This window comes from Protobothrops mucrosquamatus, unplaced genomic scaffold (genome assembly GCF_001527695.2).
Source record: "Protobothrops mucrosquamatus isolate PMUCROS unplaced genomic scaffold, P.Mucros_1.0 scaffold1, whole genome shotgun sequence".
NCBI lineage: Eukaryota > Metazoa > Chordata > Lepidosauria > Squamata > Viperidae > Protobothrops > Protobothrops mucrosquamatus.
In genome coordinates, this window is record NW_015386388.1 from 2,083,345 (window position 1) to 2,110,206 (window position 26,862).

General features: G+C 39.5%; 1 protein-coding gene across 1 annotated transcript in view; it reads right to left on the minus strand.

The window, feature by feature from the left end:
* Positions 1 to 8,434: 8,434 nt before the first annotated feature.
* Positions 8,435 to 26,862, minus strand: part of CACNB1 (calcium voltage-gated channel auxiliary subunit beta 1) — a 48,953-nt gene continuing 30,525 nt past the window's right edge. Inside the window, exons 6-14 of the mRNA XM_029287357.1 lie at positions 23,774 to 23,850; positions 22,928 to 23,088; positions 20,487 to 20,567; positions 18,539 to 18,597; positions 17,960 to 18,069; positions 15,735 to 15,886; positions 13,255 to 13,350; positions 12,265 to 12,450; positions 8,435 to 9,465 (exon numbers count right to left, since the gene is read on the minus strand). Of these exons, the coding sequence (XP_029143190.1) occupies positions 8,959 to 9,465; positions 12,265 to 12,450; positions 13,255 to 13,350; positions 15,735 to 15,886; positions 17,960 to 18,069; positions 18,539 to 18,597; positions 20,487 to 20,567; positions 22,928 to 23,088; positions 23,774 to 23,850 (1,429 nt within the window). The 3' untranslated portion in view covers positions 8,435 to 8,958. The remainder of the gene's footprint in view (positions 9,466 to 12,264; positions 12,451 to 13,254; positions 13,351 to 15,734; positions 15,887 to 17,959; positions 18,070 to 18,538; positions 18,598 to 20,486; positions 20,568 to 22,927; positions 23,089 to 23,773; positions 23,851 to 26,862) is intronic.

Sequence of the window (26,862 nt, forward strand, 5' to 3'; positions counted from 1 at the left end):
CAATAGGGAGCACTTTGTGGCCTTGTATTTAGTTGACTTTGTTCTTCATTTTCCTCAGTGCTCTCAGCTCCCTTAACTCTCCATGAACCATGTGAATCACTCCTTGATTAGCTTTTAGATATTGAGGTTTGAAGGCAGAAAAACTATTATCTATATCCCAAGTTTACTAAAAAAAAAAAAAAAAAAAAAAGGCAAGCCAGAATATACCAGCTCATGATTTCTTTTGATAAATCTGCTGGCCAGGATGCTCAATTATCAGAATGACCAAAATAGTACGTTCAGTCTTTTTCATTAGATGTGTGACCAGATTCAAAATCTGCAGTTCCAGAAATAAATATCAATTTCAAAAGCACATGTGCAAAATAGAATTCAAACAAGGCAGAAATGTTATGATATGTTGGTGGATGAAACCTACTGCTGCTCTATGGAGTATACTTACCATTCCAAGATGAAGGGCAAGGATATAATTCAGCAGCAGGGCCTTTCCTCGTCAGGCCACACTCCAGGCATTCATCCATTTATAACTTTTCTATCTCTAGTCTTACCAGAGCATTAGTCATCCCAGATGAAGGGTCAAATCCCAGATTTTCTTCAACTGTCAGCAGCTACTATATTCAAGTTACTTCTGAGAAAGAGGAATACTGGCTTTTTGTATGATTTTGTATGAAAAAAGAGAAGTCAGGCAAAAATAATAAACCATTTAAGCTAATACTTAAAGGATAGCTATTAACTTTCAATAAATACAAGTGAATTAGAAATAATTCTAAATGATGTAAAAAAAACCCAAAAGTTGTTTTTTTTGCTTGGAGAAGGGCCCTCGTAATTTGAAGTCTTGAATGAGCTGCAGATCAGATAATGTTATACTGTACCTTTGAATAAAATCTGTTAGCTGGAAAGGTGCAATCAGCTTCCTTTTTATTTATTGCCCTTATAAGCAGCTCTATGGCTACAATCCCTTATATGTAAATCCAACATTGGAGGTAGCTGAACAATCCTTAATGCCAACATCATGAGGACTAATAAGAAAATAAGATGTAGTTTTCAGAGCTAAATGATTTTGGAGAAAAAGGATTCAGAATTGACTATGTGTATCCTAAAACTGCCTGCAGATCTGTGGAATTGTTTTAAAAGATCATTTTATTAGTGTAATTATTAAAACAAAAGTCAGTTGCCTGAAAAATTGGGGAAAGGGGTGGCCGAGAAGATTGTATGGGGAACAGGACCTTTCTCTCTCTGCCTCATTCACTGTTAGTCCCAACAACAAGCACAATTAGGAGTGCTTAGCTCTACCTTTATTATAAAGCTATATTAAGAGAAACTGGCAAGTGAAAGTATTTCTCCCCCTCCTTTCCTTTTATTCTCTGTAAAACTAGGCAGGATCCCTTCTGAAACATTTCTCACACCCTCCCTCCTTCTGTGGAATAAGACATTCTTTACACACTGGTTTTCCTATCTACTAAGGTCCATCCCACATATCATTACATTCACTGAATTTACAGATTGAGTCATCCGGACATCAGACATTGTTAATTTCCATTTGTAATCCTTTTATGTTTTCTCCTTGCTTCTTTCAGCCTTTTTTGTTACCATGAAGCATCTCCCAACAAGGAAAAGCAGGAATAATTGCAGAAAATCTTTTGATTAGGAAATGTGCATCTTTAAGCATCCGGAAATCTATACAGAGAAGATTTTTACACCACATAAAAATATATAAACAATCCGCTGATGTAGAGCTGTAATACTTAATAGTGAACACCAGGTGAAGCTCAAATCTGTATATGAGCAGGGATCCTGCTCATGATTCTGAATATTAAACCTGCTTACAGAAGATTTCTATGAACAACTCAGTTGTGAGTCTTGAGTTTAAAAGGTTGTGATTTGAAAAAAAACAACCTAACTTTTCTTGGGATGATGGTTGGAAATTATTCAGGGACAGACTACATGCTATGAATGCAGTAAAAAGCAACAAGCAACTGCATTGCTGCAGGCAACCAGGTCTGGGTCTGCTGAAAATCCTAAGGATGGCAATTTGAATTTGACAATAAATGAAAAAAGGGAGATAAACACATGAAATATATTTTTAAAAACATAGAGAAAATATGGCAGAGAGAATATTGCATATTCTTTCCTTTGTGAACATTTCCTTTGTATAAGACAAGCTTATTTTTGCATTGCAAAATTTTTCCTGATGTGGAAAAACTGTGTAAAATGTATTTTATTAAGCAAAGAATAACCCAATGATAATAATACAACAATGCAGATATAAAACACATATATCAGCTGTATCTTTTGGTCTTTTAAAATATAGATCTTGTGATCAAAAATAAATCAGTATTTAACAATAGGAAGAGTTTGCATATAGTTAAAAGGAAAAAAAATCTGGAAATATATAATAATTTGACACCCCCCCTCACAAAAAAAGAGATAATTTGACCACATCTACAGAATCATTGCAAGGGTTAGAAGTGAGGATAGAGATCATCTAATCCAACTTCCTGCCCAGTGCAGGGTATGGCTATTACAGCAGTCGCAACAAGAAATCATCCAACATCTCTTTAAATTCTTCCAGTGGAGGAGAGTCCATCACCCCATGAGGTTCTCTGTTCCATTGTTAAACAGCTCTTATATTTAGGAAATATGTATTTGTTTGTTCGTTTAAAATATTTAAATAGCTGCCAATCTTCCAACCAACTCTGCGCAGCCCTATTCTTTCAGATGTTGAAAGATTTGCAGATAAGATGTTGGCTTTTACATATTTATTCAGTGTAGAAAAAAATGCCTATAAAAACACAGAGTCCTCCTTGTCACCTCTCCGTTACTAAGAGAAATTGGACAATTGAAGAGAGATCCATGCTTTCAAATTCTCTTTGGTACTCGGTGGCAGTGTTGTTATGCCTATTTTTTGTAATCTTAATAAATTGGACAACCCAGAAAAATCTCTGTGGCAAGTTTATTCATTCTGTTAAAATATAATAATAATAATAATAATAATAATAATAATAATAATAATAATAATAATAATAATAATAATAATAATAATAGTTGGAAGGGACCTTGGAGGTCATCTAGTCCAACCCCCTACTCAGGCAGGAAACCGTATACCATTTTGGACAAATGGCTGTCCAGTTTCTTCTTAAAAACTTCCAGTGTTGGAGCATTCACCGCTTCTGGAGGCAGGTTGTTCCACTGGTTAATTGTCCTCACTTTTAGGAAGTTTCTCCTTAGTTCTAAGTTGCTTCTCTCCTTGATTAGTTTTCATCCGTTGCTTCCTGCCCTGCCTTCAGGTGCTTTGGAGAATAGCTTGACTCCTTCTTCTTTGTGGCAGCCCCTGAGATATTGGAACACTGCTATCATGTCCCCCCTCGTCCTTCTCTTCGTTAAACTAGACATACCCAATTTCAGCAGCCATTCCTTATATGCTTTAGCCTCCAGTCCCCTAATCATCTTTGTTGCTCTACTCTGTACTCTTTCTAGAGTCTCAACATCTTTTTTACATCATGGTGACCAAAACTGGATGCAGTATTCCAAGTATGGCCTTACCAAGGCATTGTAAAGTGGTATTAACACTTCACGTGATCTTGATTCTATCCCTCTGTTAATGCAGCCTAGCACTGTGTTGGCCTTTTTGGCAGCTGATTATCCACTAGGACTCTGAGGTCCCTCTCACAGTTACATCTATTGAGCAAGATACCCCCTATACATTTGGTTTTTCTTGCCTAAATGTAGAACCTTACTTTTTTCACCACTGAATTTCATTTTGTTAGATAGTGCCCAGTGTTCAAGTCTGTCCAGATCCTCCTGTATCTTAAGCCTGTCTTCTGGAGTGTTGGCTATTCCTGCCAGCTTGGTGTCATCTGCAAATTTGATGAGTTCCATATCTATCCCGTCATCCAAATCGTTGATGAAGATGTTGAAGAGCACTGGGTCCAGGACAGAGCCCTGGGGCACCCCACTATACACTTCCCTCCATGTAGATGTGGTTCCATTGTGGTTTATTTAGTTTTGGTTTATTGAACCCAACTATAATAACATGTAGATTGTAGTGTATTGCATATAATGTTATACGAACCCAATTCTAGCTTATTCAAAAATCATGCTGAAAAAACATGGTTGAGTTCAGATGCGATCAGCACTTATATAGATCACCTCCTGGTTGTCCATCCTGAACATTTTGGTTTGTGTTGTTCAACTGGCATGCTATCCCGTTTCCACAGGTAGCGGCTTGCACAATTCCTGCCAGCAGAACGCTGAAGCCCAAGATGGATTTTATAACCTTCCTATAAAACATATTCTCAACTTTTGGACCACTTCCAAAATATATGTCCATTGTTCTTGGAGAAAATCAAAAGTGCTCTTTTTTTAAAAAAAAAATCAAAAACAGGAATGGAACAGCAGCGGCAAAATCAACATGAAGAGGGACAATAAAACCCACCATCATTCTAGTGCAGCAATGGACACTGATCATAGTGATTCTTCTGCTAATCTATGGGGCAATATGTCAAAAAAAGGGGGAGGGCTTCTGTATAGTGGATGAAGCAGGATGGAGCTCAGCTGGAATTTTTTGTACTGTGCCAACTTATCTATCTGCCTTTTTATTTTGGGCAATTTTCTTGTGCCCCACACCCGTACTGTGCCAACTTACTTATTAACCTTTTTGTTTTGAGAAATGTGTCTAACACTGTCCCGCTAGATATGAGCCCAAAATTAGCCGAAGTGACAGTGCTGCAAGACATTTATAGTGTTTTCAATATGCTTGTTAAACTATCAGTGTAACTCTGACAGCTTCTGTGGAAGGAAAGGTGCCAGGTCCTGGATTCGCAGGCTCCCATCTCCCAACCTCACTCTACCACATTAAGAAAGGCATTAGGTGGATGTTTTCCCAGTTAGCAAGTGGAAGTGGGATCCCTGGACTGCAGCCTCCTGAACTAACACAGTAAAGATATTACCTTCTGACCCCTTTACTGAAGGATAACAGAAATCAGCTATCAAGACAGAGTAGATTACTGTATGTTGGCCTACTTTTGTTTTAGTAGAAGAAAGCAGGTTAAAGTAGCTCCCTGGAAGAGGCTCTTTTCATAGCACTCCTTTGCCTCTTGTGTTTTGTTTGGAATGTGCATATCCACCTGGTTCATGAGATTCCTGAAGACCGGCATTCAGAGGACAGATTCTTATTGCAAATGGATCCACCTGGGTTATAGAAGCTTTGAATTTCTAGTTAAATCTATGTTTCCACATTTTTAGATGCAAGGTTTTGGCAAGGGTTACTTGTTATGCAATCGCATGCAAGCAGCATGTCAGTATTCCTCCCTTTAATATGTATGATTTGGAGATATGGTATTTTTCATTGTTCTTCACTGAACACAATAAACATTTCAGAGAGATAGCATTTTAGAAAATAATTTTATTCCCATGATGATGATGGGTTTGGATTATTGAAGCATTGACGAACCAGCTGTATAATGATGAGACAAAAACTTAATAAAATTTATATTCTATTGATAATAATCTTTCTCTTTTGCTCCCCACTCAAATTAAGCAACAAAACAACCCAAAGAGGAGAATAAAACGAAGAAGTACAAATAGGTAGGGGATGAAGATGATCAATCTTAATTACTTGAAAATTCAACAACATATTCTTAAAAATATTTCCATCACCACCCCTTTTTCTCCTCAGAAACTACTGTTTGCAAGTCTTTTGGTGAAATCATTCATTAGAAATTTGGCCAAGTAATTTTATCTCAAGAAACACTACAATAAATAATATAAAATACTCTCTCTTCAAATAATCTTATAATTTGATATATTCTTCTTGTTCAAATCCCATTTGTAATCTTTTTGTCTATTGCAAAGAAACAAACTCAGCTAAACAGTTAACAATTTGTTGGTAGAGAGTTTATGAATCTGCAACTTTTTATCTCCACTGAAGCAGCAGAAAAAAATTAAATTCATCACAGAACAAATTTGCATATAGGTAGAGTAATAGATCTTCTATTATCTTTCATTTTGAGAACTTTGTAGGCATAGAAAGGGAAAACCCTAAGCTAATTTGCATTTACAGAACTCAAAATAGCCTATTCCTATGTTTATCATAATTTAATCAATTGGACACAAAAAGTCCAGGACTGCTGAAGCTGAATTCACAGAGCAGAAAAATTAAAGCAATCTATGCAGCAGTGGTGTCTAATAGAAAGATTATTCACTAAAGTGTTGTGGGTGTGCGAAGCTCTGGAATAAGAGGCAGCAGCTTAACATAAGGAATCAAAGATGCCAATAAACCAAAGAGAACTTCCGTTTCAAGAGCAGGTGGGAAAGAATTACATAAGTGGATCAAACCAATAGCAAAGCTCTGGGGAGATTATCTGTTTTCTTTTCTTTCGTTTTCCCTACAGCAGAAAGGACCCAAAAGATATCAAGTCAATCATTCTGCCACTATCAGGACCTATCACCCCCAATCATTGCAAGATGTCATAAATCCCAAAAATTGTGTCTCATTTCACCAACCTGTACTTGTGGTTAACAGTTATTCCTATGCCTTGCAGCAGAGTTTCATTTCAATTCCTTATACTTTCTTGGTAGAGTAATAGGTAGGCTGGATTTATATGCCACAATGTCCTCCCCTTTTCCTGCTAGTTGAATATGCCAAAATTTTACCAGCTTTATCAAAGAAAGATGCCAGTCCTTCTTGACTTGGAAACTTTCAGCTATGTTGAGCTAGGACTCCCTCAATCCTTAGTCTTTGGCACCACATTGAAAAAGGTTGCCCAAATCCAAGGATCTGATGTCAGTACATTTTTTTTTTTACTATTTCTCCCTCCTAATACAATCAAGTTTCCATTATCTTCCTTTCTTGAATATTTTTACAACACTATTCTAACAGAGCTTAGGCTAGGGCATATAATTTATAAACAAGGGTGGGGTAGTCTTCAGAAATGATGTACAAGTGCTTCAGTACTCACGGGAGAGTAAGCACAGCACTTCTCCACTATACATTAGCCTTCCTTTTTTTCAGGCATTCATCCAAGTCTTAATGAATCTATTCATTCAAAGTTAGCATGACTCTTAAAAGCCATGGCACCTTTTTTCCCCTTAAGCTCACATAGAAGCCCGACATATCTATAGAGGAGGGAAGGGAAACTCCTGAGGTCTCAGTGTTATTTAGAAATAACAAGGGTTGCTTGTTACAGCTCCATGCCGCAGTAATGAATCTTAGTAAAGATTAATCCTTTCAAGTGTAAGTAAGTACAGAATGTAGCTGATTTCAAGAAAAGTTAAGCAAAGTTGATTAAAACTACTTACAGGGCAACAATAATAAATTACCCCCATATTGTTGTCAAGTAAACCACATGGATGTGTCCATGAAGTCACAATTCTTACCTGTTAAAATCCTTTTAAAGGAAGATCCTGGGGACTAGAGGCAGGAAGTAGATTTGGACCCAAAAATTACATTCTTAAAACATTGGTCTGGGTAAGAGAGAGTCTATCGCAGCATAACTGATAATGGTAGGCGCAAGCAGCAACTATGGACATAGTTAACATGTTCTGCGTTGATGATCATCCCTGGTCCTCCCCTAGACCTCCCCTAGATCCAGCAAGTTTTTAGACCTGCACACGAGTAATCAATAGTAGCAGAATTAGGACTCCAACTTGATCTATCCCAATTCCTCTTATTTGTGTTTTCTGTCCTGGTTGCTTTACCTGTAACCTATCTGGCACATTATCAGAAGAAGAAGACAAGCTAGGTTCCCAAGTTTACCAAGGAAAATAAATTCTCAGGAAGAAAGAAGCAATAGCAGGATGGGTCAACACACAAGCTTTCCACAAGAGAAGGCACCTCCTGCAGCAAAGGCAAAGGAGACTAGCTAGCATTGCCTCCTTGTGGGCTAAGGGGTGTGTGAGTGCTGCTCTGCCTTTTATCTGCCTAATGCCTCAGGCCAGGCTATCACACATGTTGGAAAGAGTTTTCCAAAGTCAGTAGTGAGATCCAGAGAGCAATTTACAGGGATGTCAAAGACTTTCTCTCTGCCAGGCACATGGCACATACCACACGTACATGCATGCATTCTGTATGATCAGAATCTATTCAGCATGCAAAATACGAACAGAAGGACCCTGAGCAGAGGCACTGGAGGGCTGAAGCATTTAAGGCAGCCTTCTCCAACATGATAACTTCCAGATGTGCTGGCTGGGAATTATGCAGTTATCATGCAACAGGACTGGAGGTTGTCAGAATGGAGAAGGCTGATTTAAGGTGATTTGTGTTGTAATTCTTTTTTAGGCACTGGAAAAGGTCTGGCAATGAACAAATCCTGGAAGAAAAATTGAGAGTTATCTTTTCTCCCTTTCTTCCACAGTGGCGGGCTGGATGCAGCACCATAAGATAGCAAAGGAAGAGATCTATGACAGTTTAAATTGAAAGAGGAAAGGCGGCCATCTTCCTCCAGAAGCGGTTTGGCTCTGGCTGGGGACAGGCAAGAAGGACTTTAGAAGAGCCAGTGTATGGTCACTGTCCACCCCTGCCATCCCCCAAGCATTTGGATAATTTGAGGCACCGGCGGAGACCAATTCTCTCCCTCTCCCTGTCCTCAGGGACTCTGTCTCCACCCTTCCAGCCCTGAAGTGTAAAGAAAAATTTAAGGTCAATGTGATTCTTCATGATCTTGTGGGAAAGCCCAGGCAGTGCTGCTGGCAGGGTGAGGATGTTAAAGAAGTTGTTGGCACAAATGGCAAAACGGGAATGGAGGGAGTCCCCAGACAAGGAGGGGCATTGAGTTACAGGCTGGTCAATGATGATGTGGCTTTGGGGGTGCAAATACTACAGCCATCAAGCTCTACCTGTGGGGCTGAAGGCCAATCTTTTAGGGACAGCCTCTGCCCTCAGTGGCTCTCAGCTGTCATCCCCCAAAGGTCTGAGTGGGAACAAGCTTCTTTCTAGACAAATAAAAACCTGCCCTTGAGGCCTTAACGGATATAAACATCACGCCCCCAGTCCTCCACATTGTTATGGTTATGACCTAGAGCTTCCACCTCCTCCTCTTCCTGGCAGTAGTGTTCCCGCCCTTTGCTCCGCCCACGCAGAGACCGGTTATGGTTTTGTCGGTCAGGCTCCTCAGCGTCTGGGGAGCCTTGGCACTGGAGGGGACGATGACCGTGGCCCTGGAAGTGATGAGACTCAGGTTCTTCAGCCTGCCAGGCGCCCTGGCGGTGACTCAGGCAAGGAGGATCCAGCTCCTCATACGGGTCAGTTTCAATGTCCATGCAGGAATCCGCTGGATCTGTGTAAGCAGAATCACGACTGCCCAGCATCTCTGAATCAAAGGTGTCTTGTCGGGAAAGGCCACGGGCAGCCAAGTGAGAAGGAGGCACCATTGAACGGATCTGGCCATGCCCCACTGGCTGCCCTGTGTAGCTGTGGAGGCCAGGATGCTCGGGGTCATGAGGCTCCTCCCCATGCACCAAATAGGGTCCCTGATTGAAAGAAGCAGATATCGCACACCATGCAAACAAACAGAAGAAAAAGATAAAACAATGTTAGTGCAGCCATCACACAGCAGCAGTAATATCCTCAAACTGGTTAGAATGAGACATTCTTGAACTCTAGTCTTGTGAATCACCCTAGATTTAAGAAAGCAATCAGCCTTCCTCTCCCCAGGCCAAGACAGACCATTTTTCTGGGCAGCATTTCCTCTTCTTTCTCCCCAAGCAGATGAACAAGAAAATCCCCATGCATCTTAACGTCAAAGAAATTTGCAAAGAAATAAAGAAGATAGATAATTGAGGGACTGAGAAATTAGGGGTGTGGGGAGAGAGGTTTGGAACAGTAATGTTTCTGGTTAATTATAAAGTCCAGACTTAATGGCATAAAGTGTACTTTTAGGCAATAATGTATATTATTTTACTTACTTCAACAGAAAACAAACCATGCCATGCTATATTTTGGCTCTCCAAACTAGGATCTATTTGCCCCCAAATTCTGCCCTGAATGGCATCACCAGGAAAAAGAGAAATAGCATCAGAGAAAAATATTAGTTCTGGCATGTTGTCAGAAATTGCTGTTTAGATGTAGTTTTGGACAAGTTATGCAGAATCAATGTGAACCAGAACAGGAATGAGAATTTTCTGTTCCTCCAATTGGATTTTGCTCACCACCGCTCCTTCTTCCAAATTTGGCTATATTTCATTCCCTGTGACATAATACATACATACATGCACACATACATACAGATACGTACATGCACACATGTAGTTATTTAGGAGAAAAATGAGACTTTTCCATTGTTTCTGTAACATTAGAAAGACTTACCACCCAGTCTGATAACCTGCAAGATTTCAGCTTACATAGCTCAAGATCAAACTGACTGCATACTGCTCTGTGGGACTACAGGTAGTCCTCCACTTACAACCACAATTGAACCCAAAATTTCTGTTAAGTGAGACAGTTGTTAAGTGAGTTTTGCCCCATTTTAAGATCTTTCTTGCCACAATTATTAAATGACTCACTGCAGTTCTTCAGTTAATAACACAGATGTTAAGTGAATCTAGCTTCCCCATTGACTTTGCTTGTCAGAATGTCATAAAAAATTACCCTGGGACACTGCGACCATCATAAATGTGAGTCAGTTGCCAACTGTCTGAATTTTGATCACATGACCACGGGGATGTTGCAATGGTCATGGGTCACTTTTTTCAGTGCTGTTATAACTTCAAACAATCACTAAATGAATTGTTGTAAGTCGAGGATTAACTGTACCTGGATTTTGGTCAAGTTCTGACACAATGCCGTTTATATAGGAAATTAATAGATCACTATTCTATTGAGTCTCATCATGCAGACCCATAAAAAAGCAAGGAGGGCCAATTGGGAAAAGGATCAACTTAAGTAGTAGCTTCATAGATATGTTTACCACTTCAGAGCCTGCACTTTTCTAAAATAAAAAGCATGTGACTTTTTCATCATATACTCAAACATCCATTTGAAACAAGGAAAACTCAAGTTTCTGAATGATCGGAACAGATTACCTTCACTCCTGAAAAAACAAACTATTATAATTATGGTGCAAATTCATATTTTCAGCTGAAGAAAGAAACATATTAGATGAGCCTCATGCCAGAAATTAGTTTACTAGATTTGCCTATTAATCTTTGAATTAGTTTAGGATTGCAATGGAAATTAACTTTCAAAGATGAGGGTCTTAGTTGAAGTAAAAAGTTAAGACATTGAATAATGTGATATGGAAGGTGCTGATTCTGACAAAATTGGGTGCTGTTTCTGATAGTTTGGTGTTGACTTGTCTACTAATTGCTAGGACACTAGAATGGGACATTGTTTTGATAAGTTTCAACAATGATTAGGTTTTTAGATAGTATATTATTTGGAGAGGCAGTAGTAGTGGATTTTTTTTAGATAACTCACTCCACTGGAGCTTCCCCAACCTGGTGTATTCTAGATGTGCTGAAGCTCAACACAGAGAATTTTCAGCACACTGAAAATTCACGCAGTTGAGTTGAAATCAATAGATCTGAGGAGTACCAAATTGGGGAATAATTACCTTTCGACTACAGCCCTTTTCTACATCCTTATACTCTGTTTAGGAATACAATAGAAACATAGCATGGCAGAGGAGGTGAACGGTAGTGCAAATTCATCCAGAAAAAAACAATGGCAACCATGGGCACATTTGTGGCATAGTAACCCAGCTTTTGCGTTCATGTACATATATTTGCAGAAAGCTTGGTCAATTCCTGCATGACCTGGCAAGAAAGTGAAGGAAAATGAATGCTTTTACGGCTTCTGTGACACCATTTTACCATGATTAAAATAAATTGCAATATTTTCCTTAAACTCCAGACTCAACATTCTTAGTTCAGTTTCCTAGGAAGTATTGCTTGTTAAGACAAAGGCAGGGGAAGATGGAGACACACAGGAAACCTGACAAGGCATCCTTTCAATAAAATTAGTGTAAATTTTGAAAAGGAGTAGGGGTCCTTAGCAGAGGGATTCATCCAAGAAGTGTAAAGCAGAGAGCGGAAGAAGAAACAGAGAGCAATCACCTTCACTGAACAGCAGTACCAAGAGTCCTTTGAAGGCAAGCAGGAGCCTTGTCTGAGGATCTCCCTTATTTCTTCTTTCTGGAGCAACATCCCAGTTTTTCCAGAAAGCTATAATTCATGTTCCTCAACCCGGATAGCTCCACTCAGCCCCTCGTCCAGGCTGCCCCTTCCACCCCAGAACCCCAGGTTGCGCTTGAGAGAGGTCAGCACTTGTACCTGGAGGTTGGAGACCGGGGCAGGGCTCGCAGCCAGGGCAGCAGTTGCCATGGTGCGGGTTAGCAGTGGATTGGGTGGATTGCTGCTAGGAGGATGCGTGGCCTTCCAGTAGGCTTCCAGGTACTCAGCCAGGTGTTCACAAGCATCTTCCAACTGGTTTTCATCCAGAATGATGTCAAACATTTCCTGCAGAAAAATAGGATGAAGAGTAATTGGTTCAATGGGAGTAATAGAGAAATGGGGGGGGGGGTATAAAAATGGGTTGAAATATCAGGAACAGCAGTAAGCAAAAGAGGAAGCTAGATAGATCGTATGAATAGAAGCCAGAGGGCTGCAGTAGTAGGTTTTTAAAAACACAATCTTCTCCAATTTCCAGAGGGTAAACCTTGGGAGATGACAACAAAGAGTTGAAGAGAAGAGCTACATGAGCAACATAATCTTTCTCTACCACCTAAGCTTACTTGAATCCTTCAGATACGATAAAAGATACTATCCCATTACTGTATTGAAAAACTATTCTGTTGCAAGTGCAATGGCCATTGTAAGAGAGAAAGGGAGAAATATATATTGCTATTTTTTTACTAGTGGTAAAAAGCTTTTGGTCAGCACTTCCTCTGTCTGAGCATGCTGGCCAGGTGTATTAGGAATTGTAATCCATCATCTCTGGAAATCACTACTAGAAAAGACTATGCTAGACATGATACTGAGCACAGAAGAATCACAATAACTACCTACTTGGCTTACTTTGTAAGTATGGGCAAAGATACAGACCAAGAACTTAGCTAAACAATGGAATATCACAACAGAGGCTGAAATGTGAAGTTTGGTACCACAAAGAAAAGGGCAGAGCAAACTGGTGGTGATGAGAAGAGGGCCAAATGCTCCATTTGCTTGGTATAACTGGGATTGGAAACATGGAAGGAAGGGAGAGAATACTGTATTTGAAGAGTCCTGACCATTAGGATGCTGGCACCCAGTGTGAGAACTTACTGGGGGACATTGTGCCAACTTGTCTGATGCCACCATTTGAACATTCAAGTGCTTGGCCTGGGATTTACCTCTAGATTTCACCAACCTTTGCAGCACCTGTTGGAGAAAGAATATGTCAGGGCCCAAAATAATGGAGACAAACCAATTATTAAAAGAGAGGAGGATACTTCCAAAGAACTCTTGCTCTCATTTTTCTCCTGAAGGAACCCCTGCAAATGTATGAACATTTATATACAGGGAAGAGGTATTCCCCTGAACACAGAGCCTTTATTCATCAGAGAAAATAGTCACAGGAAGAAGAATACATTTCGTATTGTGGAGATAAACTAGCGATCTAGAGTGGATAGATTGCAGTGATAATAGAGCAATGTTTTGCCTTCTGCATCCTGTCTTCATATCCTAGCAACTTGTGACAAAATGATTGTGTCTCTGCTTGACATCTTAAATAACTCCTTTGAGCCTGAAGAGTTTATGAACTAGCTGGGCCAGTTGTCTAATTTGTGATAAATTATTTCCGTATGTGCAGTTGTTTCAAAAGAGAAACAAGAAGCTACTGATGAATTTGTATGAATTATGTGATGTCTTTACATTTAACAGAGCATAATTCTACTTATGCATGACCACACTCAATTTTAAGCAAGCTATGCTCAAAATAATATTAAGTTTTTGAAAAGAGAAAACATGAAACACAACTAGCCTGGGATGAAAACTGGAAAACCTTTTGGTCTTTGCTGCATTCAGGGACCAGGATAGGACCTGCTGTTTCTTCTATCTCAGGGGTGTCAAACTCAATTTCATTGAGGGCCGCATCAGCATTGCAGTTGTCCTGGAGGGGGCGGGTAGGTGTGGCCAGGGTGGGCGCGGCCTACTGGGTGGGCGTGGTCGGAGTGGGTGTGGCCTACTGGGTGGGCTCTACATCGTTTGTGTCAAGGGTGCCTGTGGGGGCCTGGGCAGGAGTGGGACAGATCTGAGGGTCTCTGGCAGAAGGGGGTGGGACCGGGGCAAGCACCAAGGCATGGTCCACTGGAAGAGCCTCACTGTTCCTCTCAGGCCATGCGGTGGACTGGATGGTGCTGCGGGCTTCCCAGAGCCCTGGGCAGCAGAGGTCAAATGCCCAGCCCGGCTCTCAAGCACCTGCGGCACCAAGCCCAGCCCTACTACCCCAAGGGGGTGTCCAGCTACACTTACCTCCTCCTCAAGGCTGTTGCTGCTGTGCTTGCTCTCCTTGTGGAGCTAAGACTGAATGCATTTCAGCATAGATGGCCACCACAAAATTGTACATTGGCTCCCGGGCAGCCTGGGCCGGGACCAGGGCAGCAGGGGCCATTCCCTCACTGTTTCCAGGATGGCTTCGTGGGCCACATGAAACCACGTTGCGGGCCGCATCTGGCCCCCGGGTCTTGTGTTTGACATGTCTGTTCTATCTCTTCCATAGCATACTTATTCATTCTCTTTCCATGATCAAGATTTCACCCAAGCCTCACTTATATTATGGTTACTATCCTCTCATCACAAAAGTCAGATTACAACTATAAGCAGTTAAGGAGAACAACATTGGCAAATTAACCACTTTTTACATTTCTTCTGCTATTAGTGGTTTCTTATTTCAAATTTAGACCATAGAGGCATTCATTAAGTTCCAGGGAAATGGAAATTAGTAGTAAAATATTAATGTATATATTTCTTAAATAAATAAACTCATTAAAGAAGCAACCGTAGCGCTACCAGAATCATGCATGCAGGTATTTCCAAAAATGATCAGCCATATGGCCACAGGCCAAAGTAGGCAGGTTATGCAATTTTACTGGATTTGTTAAAATACGTTTTTGTGGTAACCAGTAATTTTAATGATATAAAGGAAACAACAAGTTAAAGACATAAATAATAAAATAACAAAAGGAAGAAAATTAAGTTATAAAATGTCTCATACATTTCTGATCATCTCAGGAATATTATATTTTCTAGGCTGTTTAACATTTTCCCCTTTAAGAACAGAACTTCTGCAGGAACAAATCAACAAAAGACGTGCTGCAATTCATTAGAGACAGCACAGGATTTTCATGCAAAAAGTTCACAAATTCAATTCCTGACATTAAAAGGGTTGAGAAAAATTCCTTCCTGAAATTGTGGAGAACAGTGGTAGCCAATGAAAATAGTACAAGGTAAGTGCACCACTAGTTCAGCTCAACAATTTCTGGCTTCTATGTAACTTAAGCATTCTCCTCTATAATTTAACACTAGCCAGTTTCTGAAAGATATTAACAATTTGTGTTAATAATATGTATATATTTCTTATGTACTCTTTCTGAGGTAAACATTCCTATACACTGTTCTCACCTGCACATGCCCCACTAAGGTACCATAAGAATTTTCTAATTTATTTTAGCACCAAGTCCTTCTATGGCCACCCACCTTTCCCTAACCAGGTGGAAGGTAGTTTGTTAGTAGAATCAGGTGGAAGAAAAAGGGAATTTGTTCACCTTTGGGGAAGATATCTTGATGTAGACAATAATAGGTGCTAATGAAGTCTTGGAGAGTTGAGCTGGATGATTAATGGTGTCTGCATCCAAGGCAACCAATTGTAATGTTCGAGCCAATTCAAAGATGCGTTCTATCTCACTCTGGACTTCAGCTGCCGGGGCAAAGAGCAAGTAGCAAAAAAAGGAGAAGACAAGGTCAGCACTGCCATTGGGGGGGGGGAATGGCAGCAAGATCCACACTGCCCTGTGATAGTCCTAGAACAATTTTTCTCAACCTGGTTTTCTTCTGAAGAACTGGACATTCCAGTTATGGAATTCTGAGAAATAACATCAACAGAAAAGAAAAACAACAGATTTGGGGATGTCTTTACTGTTCCCTTCTGTAGCCTTTGTTCAATGCATGAAATGTAATCAATTATTATCCCACAACTCACTATTTTCACTGATATATTTAGGCACCTCAGCTATAGCACCCATCATTGTGAGATTGTGGAAGAAGATGCATTTGAAAAAGAATACACTTATTAAATCTGCCTATTTTATAGGACAAACATTAATTCTTTTCATTTCTGAATGATCAACAGTCAGTCTGATCCAATGACAGTTTGGCTTAAAGCCATCCTCAAATGAAGAAAAGTAAACTAACCGCCAGCTACAAGAAGCAAGTTTGAAGTATAAATAAGAAAGCTAAGTTCTGATTCACGGGGCCTGATACAGCAAGATATCCCCCAGGGCATTAATAGGAAGTATCTAGTCCTCCCTCATCACTTCTAGGATAATTTTCAGTGGAGTTTGTGCCACATCAGGACAGTAATATGGGCAATACACCATGTGGAAATGCTACCTGTAATCCAAAGTTATCTCTTTGTTTTAAATATTTCTATTTGGGTTTATTTTTTTTATATAAGTTTTCAATTTAATGTGCAAAAATGCTATGACCTCAGTATGGTAGTCTTCCTCAATACAACCAAAGCCCAATTGTGTAGAACTCCCAGAATTATATAGGCAGCATAACCATTACTGAGAATTCTGAGAGTCAAAGTCTACAAACCAGCAGAGTACCAAAATTGGAAATGGCAGATACAGGAAATGTCCAAAAAATAAATAAATAGATAAATAAATAAATCTAAATATAGAATCTGTAACCTTTTACAACCAAGTGATTTCTCTAACAGTGTCAGAGCATTAAGTCTATTTAAATATATGTCCCACTGAATTTAAATGGTCTTCTCCCAAGTAAATATGCATAGGGCTGCAATCAAAACATTAAGCATTGTTGCTGTCCTTATGAACTGAAAACCAAAAACATTCTTTTCTGGATTTGGTTTGGCTCATTAAGATCCTAGGAAATGAATGGAAGTGAAAAATGAGACTGATATGACTCTGCATTTTTCACTTCCCAAACACAATTAAAAATCCAAAAAAAAATGTTTTAAACATTTTGGCAAGAACAATATTTATTGTTCTGGTTTTGAACACCCCCTGCCCCATTCTCTTAAACATATTTTCCATGCTGAACTTAAGCATGTTAAATTGGCACTTGGAAGGAACACTGGAGAGCTTGTGAAGTTAAAGGTTACATACCCAAGACATCTGTATCAGGAGCACAGAAAGGAAGAGGATGCGCAGACACAAGGGAAGGAAAATTGTGGGAAGGGGGGAAAAAGAGAAGAGTGAGTCGAAGTCATTGGGAAGCAGCAAAAGATGCCTACAAGATTGAGGAAGTCAAAACATGGGGAAGAATTAAACATAGAGAAGGCTGCTGACAAACCCAACTGCTTTCTCCTTTTTCAATTGTTGGTTGAGAAGGAACATTCTTCCTCATGCACAGAAGTGTGTGTGATTTAAAATGCATCCTATAATACTTCTGATACCATTGTCCATGCTCTGCATGTTTTAGGGTTCCCCCACTTCCATTCCTGGATACAGATAAATTCACGTTGTTGTAGAGACCATCCCAATGCCCTGCTCAAGGATTGTGTCAAAGGGGTTCTGTCAGGGAGAGGGGAAAAAAGACAACACTACAAAAATAAAATAAAATAAAAATAAAAATCAAATAGCATCCAGGAAAAGATGTTCTCAACTGATACAGATCAAAGTTAGACAAAGCTTAAATAGTCACCATGCAAAATGTTAGTGTAATGTGACCTGCCTTCTTCCTGAGAAAAAATTTAGAAGAAAACAAAGATTTGAAGTTTTCTTGCAGGACCTCAACTTAGCCTTACCCAGACTGGAACGGGTACTGGAGCGCTCAATGATGGTGTGTTTGCTAGGATTGTTGAGAACTGAGCGCTTAGCAAGAGAGATATCAGCTGTCACACGTGTGATGGATATTCTGTGAAAGACATAGAGGGATGAATAGCTGAGGAAGCCAACTTCATTCGCCAGGTATTCCCACCAGATCACTAGGACATTTTTTCTGGTGTTACAACCAGAAAAAGGATTCTAAATATCTGCCAATAGAAGTTTAATAATCTCAGCCCACTTAAACCAAACTGAAACTTGTTTCTCTTCATGAATAAGGAAAGAAGTTTTTAACAAACCACACCAAAAAAAATCTAACTTCTTTCAGTTTTTATTTCAAAAAGAAACCTTCATCTCCTGGAAGAAAGAGGGGAAAATGTTTTATAGTCAGTAAAATGCAGGAAAACCTCTAAAATTCTGGAAGGCTGAAACTCTGCACCAACCCTCCCATATCTTATGACCTCTACTTGGATTTTTTTCCTGAAATCATATAGATGTGGCCATAAGATTTCCAGGTTTCCCCAAGACCTCTCTTTTTCCCTCAAGGCTCCTGCTCACACCTGCCATCAAATCGGCGTTTCAAGAAATCAAATAAGGCTTTCTGCATCATGTCTGTCACCTGAGAAGATAAAAGGGAAGGGGAGAAGAGGTATACAGTTAAAAGTTAAAATTAAGTTAAAGTTAAAATCCAAAAGTTTGTATATTTGCAAAGGTTTATGCCAGCATTTGATAAAAAAAATTATCCAGTAGACTTCGGGTGTAAAACTCTTGGATATGTTGCAGTTTAATTGCCAGCTGATACAGTCTTTGTTCTCTGCATGAATAGATACTCTTTTGGATTTAATAGCTAAAACTAGAACTAAGGAGAAATTTCCTGACAGTTAGAACAATAATCAGTGGAACGACTTGTCTCCAGAATTGTGGGTGCTCCAACACTGGACGTTTTTAAGAAGAGATTGGACAATAATTTGTCTGAAATGGTATAGGGCTTCCTGCCTGAGCAGGGGGGATGGACTAGAAGACTTCCAAGGTCCCTTCTAACTCTGTTGTTCTGTTAACTAGGTTTATATAGCAAAGCATGATTTGCATAACCATATTGGGTCCAATACAGCTGCATTCATATAAAGCTGAGCCATAATGCTGTCCAGAGTTATTTTGAGTTGGAGTTCATAAATGTGATGGATGATATATAAGGACAGATAGATAGATAGATAGATAGATAGATAGATAGATAGATAGATAGATAGATAGATAGATAGATAGATAGATAGATAGATAGATAGATAGATAGATAGATAGATAGATAGACAGACAGACAGACAGATAGACAGATAGACAGATAGACAGATTGTTTAATAAACACTGTAGTTGACCTCATGCAAAATATTAGTATAAAATCAAAACCAACATGCCTTTGTAATAGTTTGACTTTATTTTGAATGATTCTGCTCAAGAAAGAGGAAGAGAGAATTGTTAATCTACATAAAAGTATTACAGTTTAGTTTTCAGCTTTTTTAAATTGTTATGATAATTCTCCTTAGCATTTTTATGGAAAAAGGAGAGTATAAAACACTGAAAGTGGATTTAGACTGATAATGTAAAGACCTGGAAAGTCAACTATATTAGAAAAGAAATGACCATGTCTGGGCAAACAATTGATAGGCACATCCACAAACTATTCTAAACATCTGAATGACACCTTTGAAAGATCTTTCATTTCCCTATCTCAGATGGAGATTTCAAGGTTTAATAGTGTTCCATTTCCCAATCATTTTTACTGTAAAATAGTGTAGAGAGCCAGTGTGAAGGATGGAAAAAATGATTTATAGCAGGGGTCCCCAACCCCCAGTCCGTGGCCCAGTACTGGTCCGCGGCATGCAAATAACCAGTCCGCACAAACAAGCAAACCCCCATCCATGAGATGCAGGCAGCACACAAAACCATGCACTCTCCGGTCTGCAGAAAAACCTCTCTCCACGGAACTAGTCCCTGTTGCCCAAAATGTTGGAGACCTTTTGATTTATAGACTCATGGGTCAAAATTGGAGCAAAGTTGAGATAAGCTGCACTAAGATGAAGCATCAGCTCTCACTCAAATGCATAGAAAGGAGTTGGATTGGAGTGACTTCCTTAGGAGTTGAGATTGTATTCAACATTTGATGTTCCACATAAAACCACAAGTAAAAAGTAAGCAAAAATTTGATTTCACTTCATTTAAAGACTGTATCTAATAATTTTCCAGTTCTGTTATAAATTAAACATTAAAATTAAACTTTTGGAGCTGCTCTGGGACTGCACCAAAGTTTGTAAAAGCTACATACTATTCAATGGTTTTAGGAGATGTATCTCAAATTTGAATGATGAATTGACAGGTGAAAAAACATGTATAAACATCTGATGGCCCTTTGGAAATGTTTCCAGCTTCCCAGTAAAGTAACCTAACTCCTCCATATTATTTTCCCCACATCACTGTTAATCCAACTTTCCACCCACATGCTCTATGCCTCACCTCATATCCTTTCAAAGATGGGCCCACAAGGATGATCGGTCTCATAGAGGGAACCACATCATATGGTGGCACATGCTCTGTCTGAGGACAAATAAGAAAGAATAAAACATTAGGTTTGCTCCTGGTCACTTAACCTGTGCTTCCAGATTCTCATAATCTCAATCTCTACTTTGTGGGGATCCCTAGGGCTTGGCACTCTCTCCATTTGGTTTAATATTTACATGAAGCTGCTGAATGAAGTAATCTGATGGCATAAGATATCACCAGTATGCTTTATATCTCCATCCCTGGCCAACCAAATAATGCTATGGAGGTTCTTGGTATCTGGAGGCTATTGGAATCTGGATGAGGAAAAATGGGCTTCAACTCAACCCTGGCAAGATTGAGTAGCTCTGGGTTCAATGGCCACCAGGTCCTGAGGACTTTCCATTGCTTGTCCTGGATGGAAGCAGAACAGAAAACAGTGTGCAATTTGTGAACCTCATGGACGGGCAGCTCCTGTTCACAGAACAGGTGGCGGACATAACAGGAGGCCTTTGGACAGCTTGATATTGTGTATTATAAGTGGTCCTTGACTAATGACAACAACTGAGCCCAGAATCTCAGTAATTAAATTTCTGGGAAACCTTCACTTGATGTGATATTTCATAAGCTTACTTACCGATTTTTGCTTCTGCTTGGCTATGTCCAGTGATCGCCATTAATGGTGGGGTGGGGATGGGGATATGGGAATGGAAGAAGGGACAGGCAAGAGAAAAACAAACAGGGCATGCGTGTTACTGACAGCTCACACTTGCAGAAGCATAGGTCGGCACAAGAAGGGAAGGGAGAAAAAAACTCGGGCCAAGGAAAGCAGGCTGTTTTTCAGTATCAATAAATTAATCCTCACACCTACTAGTATTGTGGAGAACAACCTTCCATCAAGCATCCAGTTTGATCTCTCTTCTCCTTATTCTTCTTACTCGTGGCAGCCCCATAATACTACAGGGCAATGGAGGAGTTCTTTTGCTTCTTAAGGCAAAGAACAAATTTTATCCCTCTCCCTCCAGTTCCAGAACCCAGCCAAACTAGGAGTTAAACCTCAATTCTAACAATGGGATAGGATAGGATTATCAAATGGCTGATATAGGGGCAAAGGTGCAGGATAAGCTTTGTAGTACATCCAATTCAATCTTGCAAGAGAGAAGGAGGTGCTTTCTCAAACTATTTACACTTCCATTTGAAAAGTTTTGGAAGATATTTCTGGAGAAAGGCATCTAGTAGAGACAGAATTAAGCACTCCCTTTCCTCTTCTTCATAGCAAACTAATATGACATGTAATGTAGTCTTGCAATACTTCCCAACCTTTATCTTGAATTGGTTTAACAATTAGGCTCCAGGTTATTTTCTTCCCACTTTCTAAGGAAGGCTCTGAATAGCCACATTTCATATTCAGAGGTATGAAAAGAAGAGAATATTTGTGTAGAACTGTACAAAATTTTCAATCTATCGAACAGAACATATAGAACAGAATATTCATGAATATGGAATGTTCCAATAGCTTTTCCTCTCCAGATAAAGAGAACATTTGTAATGCTGGATGTTCTCTTTATCTGGAGATGTTCTCTTTATCTGGAGAGGAAAAGCTATTAGAAATTCTGTATTCATGCTTATTATGGAATGATTGCGACCAACAGGATGCTTTAATCCCATGTCTATGTTATAGGGAACTGCAGAATTATTTCACCCATTTGCTATCAGAACATTCTGCTGATGGAATTTTCCTTACGTGAGCAAATGGAGAATATGTTCTATTCCTATAATCAGCACAGGGAAGGCCCATCATCTTAGGAAAGAGTGAATGGGGATGTCATTTGCACAATGAGAAAACGGTTTGAATTTTCAATTTTCAAGGATTTATACAGGAGGGAGGGTGAACTGAGAAAATAATTGGATGACTGAAAAATTTCTTTCTTACCCTTCAATTATTTTATTGTCATGATATGTGAGGCAGGGAGGAACAGGAGAAAGGACACATAATCTGTTGGATCCATTTTGCAATATGGTCCACACATGAGTATGAACTAGCTGCCAATACATCTTTTAGCTCATACAGATGAAAAATAGGTGTGATCACTCGAATATACCATTGTTATATACTATATTCACATGTTACAAATGTTATGAACAGCACCTCTGTTTTTTTGCTGTCCAAGAGATTGTGCATTTAATATGCCACTTACTGTTTGAAGGCCATCACCATATTCATTCCTATAACTTATGCTCTAGATTCAGTATTGCCAATGGACGATCAATGACAAGATAAGCTCCCCGACATGCTTTTTGATCACCTCTATCCTAGCCACACAATGGCCTGACCTTGACAAAAACAGCCTATACACACAGGCAGGCATCTTATCAGGACATAGCAAGCAGGTGCAAGTAAATAGGGGCACCATTACCTTCTTAAAGAAGGGGATGCGCTTGGTGGTAGAGGGAGGTGTGGTGACACTGCTAACGCTAGTTTTAGGGGTGCGCTGGCTCTCGTCGGCTCCTGCCTCTTCCTCCTCCTCTAAATCAAGGGCATCTGGGTCATAAGCTAAGTTAGTCAGTTCCAAGGTACCTGGGACAAGGATGAGGTGAAAAGGTATGAGAGGTGGGGGGGGGGGAGAAAGAAAAAAAAGAAGGAACCAAAGAACAATAACCAAACCGAGACAGTATGAAATGGAAATAGCAGGAGGTAAAATAAATTAAAAGGAAAGAAAAAATAAAGTAAAATAAAATAATTTAGAGAATGCAAGAATGCAAGAAAAAATGAGGTAGAAATTCCAGTTTCCATAATGTATTGTCTCATGGCAGTGGCTTAAGCACAGAGAGGTTCTATTCATAAGCAATGACTTATAGGGAGGGAGTCCTGAAGAGGCAGGGCGACCTATACTATTTCAGACAAGGCAAGGGCAAATGAATTTTTTTGTTAGTTGCAAATGAAATTTTTTATTGTTAAGAGAAAAATAAAACCAGAACACCTAGCATCCTAGAAAGTAGTCTGGGCTAATATACATATGCATGTTATTGACTAGCATAAGGCTTTTGGGCAGAAAGTGAGAGATAAATGTAGGGGATATTCGAATATAGAATTCCCATGGAATCTCATTTTGCTGAATGCCTAACATCACCCATAAAGAGTCAGGTCTTCCTGATGCTTCAGACTTTTCTCGTTCTCAGTAAGGAGAGATACAGGACTTTTCACCTAGGGTAAAAGTAGAAAAACAGTGAAAGCCATTGTCTCTGAGAAGGAGATGCCTTACCACTAGCAGGTGGGGTGGGTCTCCGGGGACCTGTCACCACATCTCCCAGGCTGGAAGTGGAATTGTCTCCTGATTTACTGCAAAAATAAAAACAAACCATTAAAATAAAATGTGAAGAGATTGTGGAAAAATCAGCTGTAGCACAGGAGAATCACCATAAAATCCAAGCTTGGCAACTTTACTCAATAGAAAATTAACTTCTTCATTCAGTTAAATTTTCTGATTCTTGGACAAACATTGCTGCAGGATAACATTATTTAATTACTTATTTATACCACCTGATAGGTTTCCCTTGGATAACTATTACTTGCAACACAATTTCATCTAGTTCCTGTCTTTTCAGTATATTTTGGAATCAGGCGGCTCTCTAAACCAGGGCTTTTCAACCAGTGGTATGGGTACCACCTGTGGTACATTAGCAGGTGGTACGCAACTATCCTAGAAAAGTGGTAGCAGGGGAGGAGAATGAGTTGAACCAGTGGCAGCACCGCACAAGCCTGAGTGAGAGATGGCTGGAGCTGCAGGGCTGTCAGGGCTCAGCAGAAGCGCCAGGATCAGCGCCAGGCTCCAGCTGGAGCTCGGCACTGATCCTGGTGCTTCTGCTGAGCGCAGAAGAAGCGCCGATCAGCTGGAATGTTGCAGCATCTCCAGGGTCTTGTGATTTACATTCAGATGCTTGGCAACTGATTCATATTTATGATGGTCACAGTGTCCCTGGGTCATCTGAAGTGACCAAAACCTGCTGCAACCACCCAGCAGACGGGGGAAATAAAAACCAAACACCCCCCACCCCACCCCCGCTGCCAATCCTAAACAGAAATGCTCACAACAATGAAAACCTCGGACAGGAGGAAGAGCGCCGCCGGGTGGGCAGGCAGGTGTCTTGCTCGGCTGTGGCTTGGGGGGAACTTTTTTCAGTGCCATTGTAACTTCGAACAGTCACTAAGTGAACTGTTGTAAGTTGAGGACTACCTGTACTTCACCACTTTTTTCCTTTTTTGGGGGGGGTCATCAGGTTTTTGACACCTTGCTAGGCGACTGGTGGTACTCGGATATTGCCATATCCTAAAAGTGGTACAGTGGGTGAAAAGGTTGAAAAGCCCTGCTCTAAATCTAATAAGTGATAATATTTTGTGAAATTTAAGGCATATTTTTAATATAGATATACAACATTTGGTAACCATATTCAGCTTCTAAGAAAGTTGCTCTCCTAATAATTAAAGTTTGCAGTTTGCTAAAAATTCTTCATTAGAAAAAGGACTTGTATGAAAAAGGATCCAGTAATTAAAAAATTAGGAATCATGAGAATTAAATAAATTTGAAACTAATGTAAACTGCTTTTATACACATTGTAAGGAGAGATTATCTTTTGCATGTATTTAAGAGAAGTGTTAGATCGTGTGAAGGATTCTGCAGTCTCTCTCAAGATGTGTTATGTTTGCTGGATATTTTTAATGTTTTTACTTTGGTTGTGAGCCATTCAGAATTACAGCACATATGATGGGCAGCCAAAGAATGGACGAATGAATGTCCAAGGGATTATAAAATCCACAATGTACAATAAAGGTTAATAAGGCTAAAGATTAATGAGGTGCATGACAATTTTATTTCCTGAAACACTTGATGGTAGCAAGAAAGATGAAACTGATACCCACCTTGTACTCTAAAGCAGTGATTGACAACATTTGCAAGCACCAGGTGGTACTGTACAGTTTTGCATAATGACATGGGTAACTAAAGTTTTTCAAAGATGGCCCCACACATGAGCAGACTCAGCTGCAAGATCTTGTTTAATTTCATTTGAAAATGAGGACATCTCATAAGAACACTATATTCAATGAGATTTAACCCTCCGATGAGATATTGGTCATCAGTGATGCCCAGAAGAGAAGAGATTTTAAAAAAGGGACAAGAAGGCAGTTAGACCAGCACAATTTTGTCCTTTTGTACATATATTGATCTTGCATGCTTATAAAAAGGAATGGATTTGATCGCACTGTGCTGATTGCTCTCTTGCCTCTTCGGATTCCTTCCTAAAAATGCCATTGTTGAAAAAAAATTTTTTTTACAAAAATCCTTATTTTGTAGTTTTGCAGTTTCTACTCAGAGAAGTTACAAGTTCTATATTTTTAACTCTGTTCTAAGGTTGTACAAACTATTTTTTCTTAAAATTGTATGAGTCAATGTAGATTTCAAAATTTAAAGAAATTTGTTTTTGTTTAAACCAGTTTTCCTCAATCACTGCCCTCAAAATATGTCAGATCAGTATTTCTAACATCCTGGATCACCCTTCCACTAGGTCATGCAAGGCTGTTTTTAGGAAAAACCAAGCTGTCTCATTGATGGAGAACGTTTGGTTGTCCACCTTGTAGCAGATGCTAAATAGGACTCCCTAATAGCCAAAGCAAAAGTAGTGCAGCCTCTTTCTTTTCCTCAACTAGTCTTCCTTCCCACTGTATCCTTCATTTCAGTTTTGTTAACATTGATTGTTCAAAAATATTTACATCATTTGTTCAATTATGCAATTATCCACATGATATAAATTGACACAAATGACATCATATGAATAATTTTATATTTATAGGATAGGATTGATGTTGTTGGAATAATAGGTTTTGTGCTATGATTTGAGTGCATCTATAACTTGCCCAGAGTCACTTGGTGAGATGGGTACTATAGAAATTTACTAAATAAATTACTTCATTAAAAATATTTACAGTATCCTGAATTTCCAGGAAGAATAAAATAACTAAATTCTTCAAATATAACTACTGTAAGGGCACTTTTCACACTTAACTATTTCTATACATCTGTCCAACCAATCTTCAACCCAATCTCTCTATATTGCAGTTTTACAAACCTAACAACTTTAAGATGTGTGAAGGCAAATATACACATCCAAGAATAATGTTGCAGGATCCAATCTGAGTTGGTCACTGGGAACAGAGATTTAGTCTTCCAAGCTTTTGGACTGATGCTGGAACCCATCCTCAGGGAATGTCTGTCACACAGAAGGTGTCACACACATTCTGGTGAGAGAGAAGGTTCCCTGAGGATGGGTTCCAACACAAGTCTGAAAGCTCGGAAGA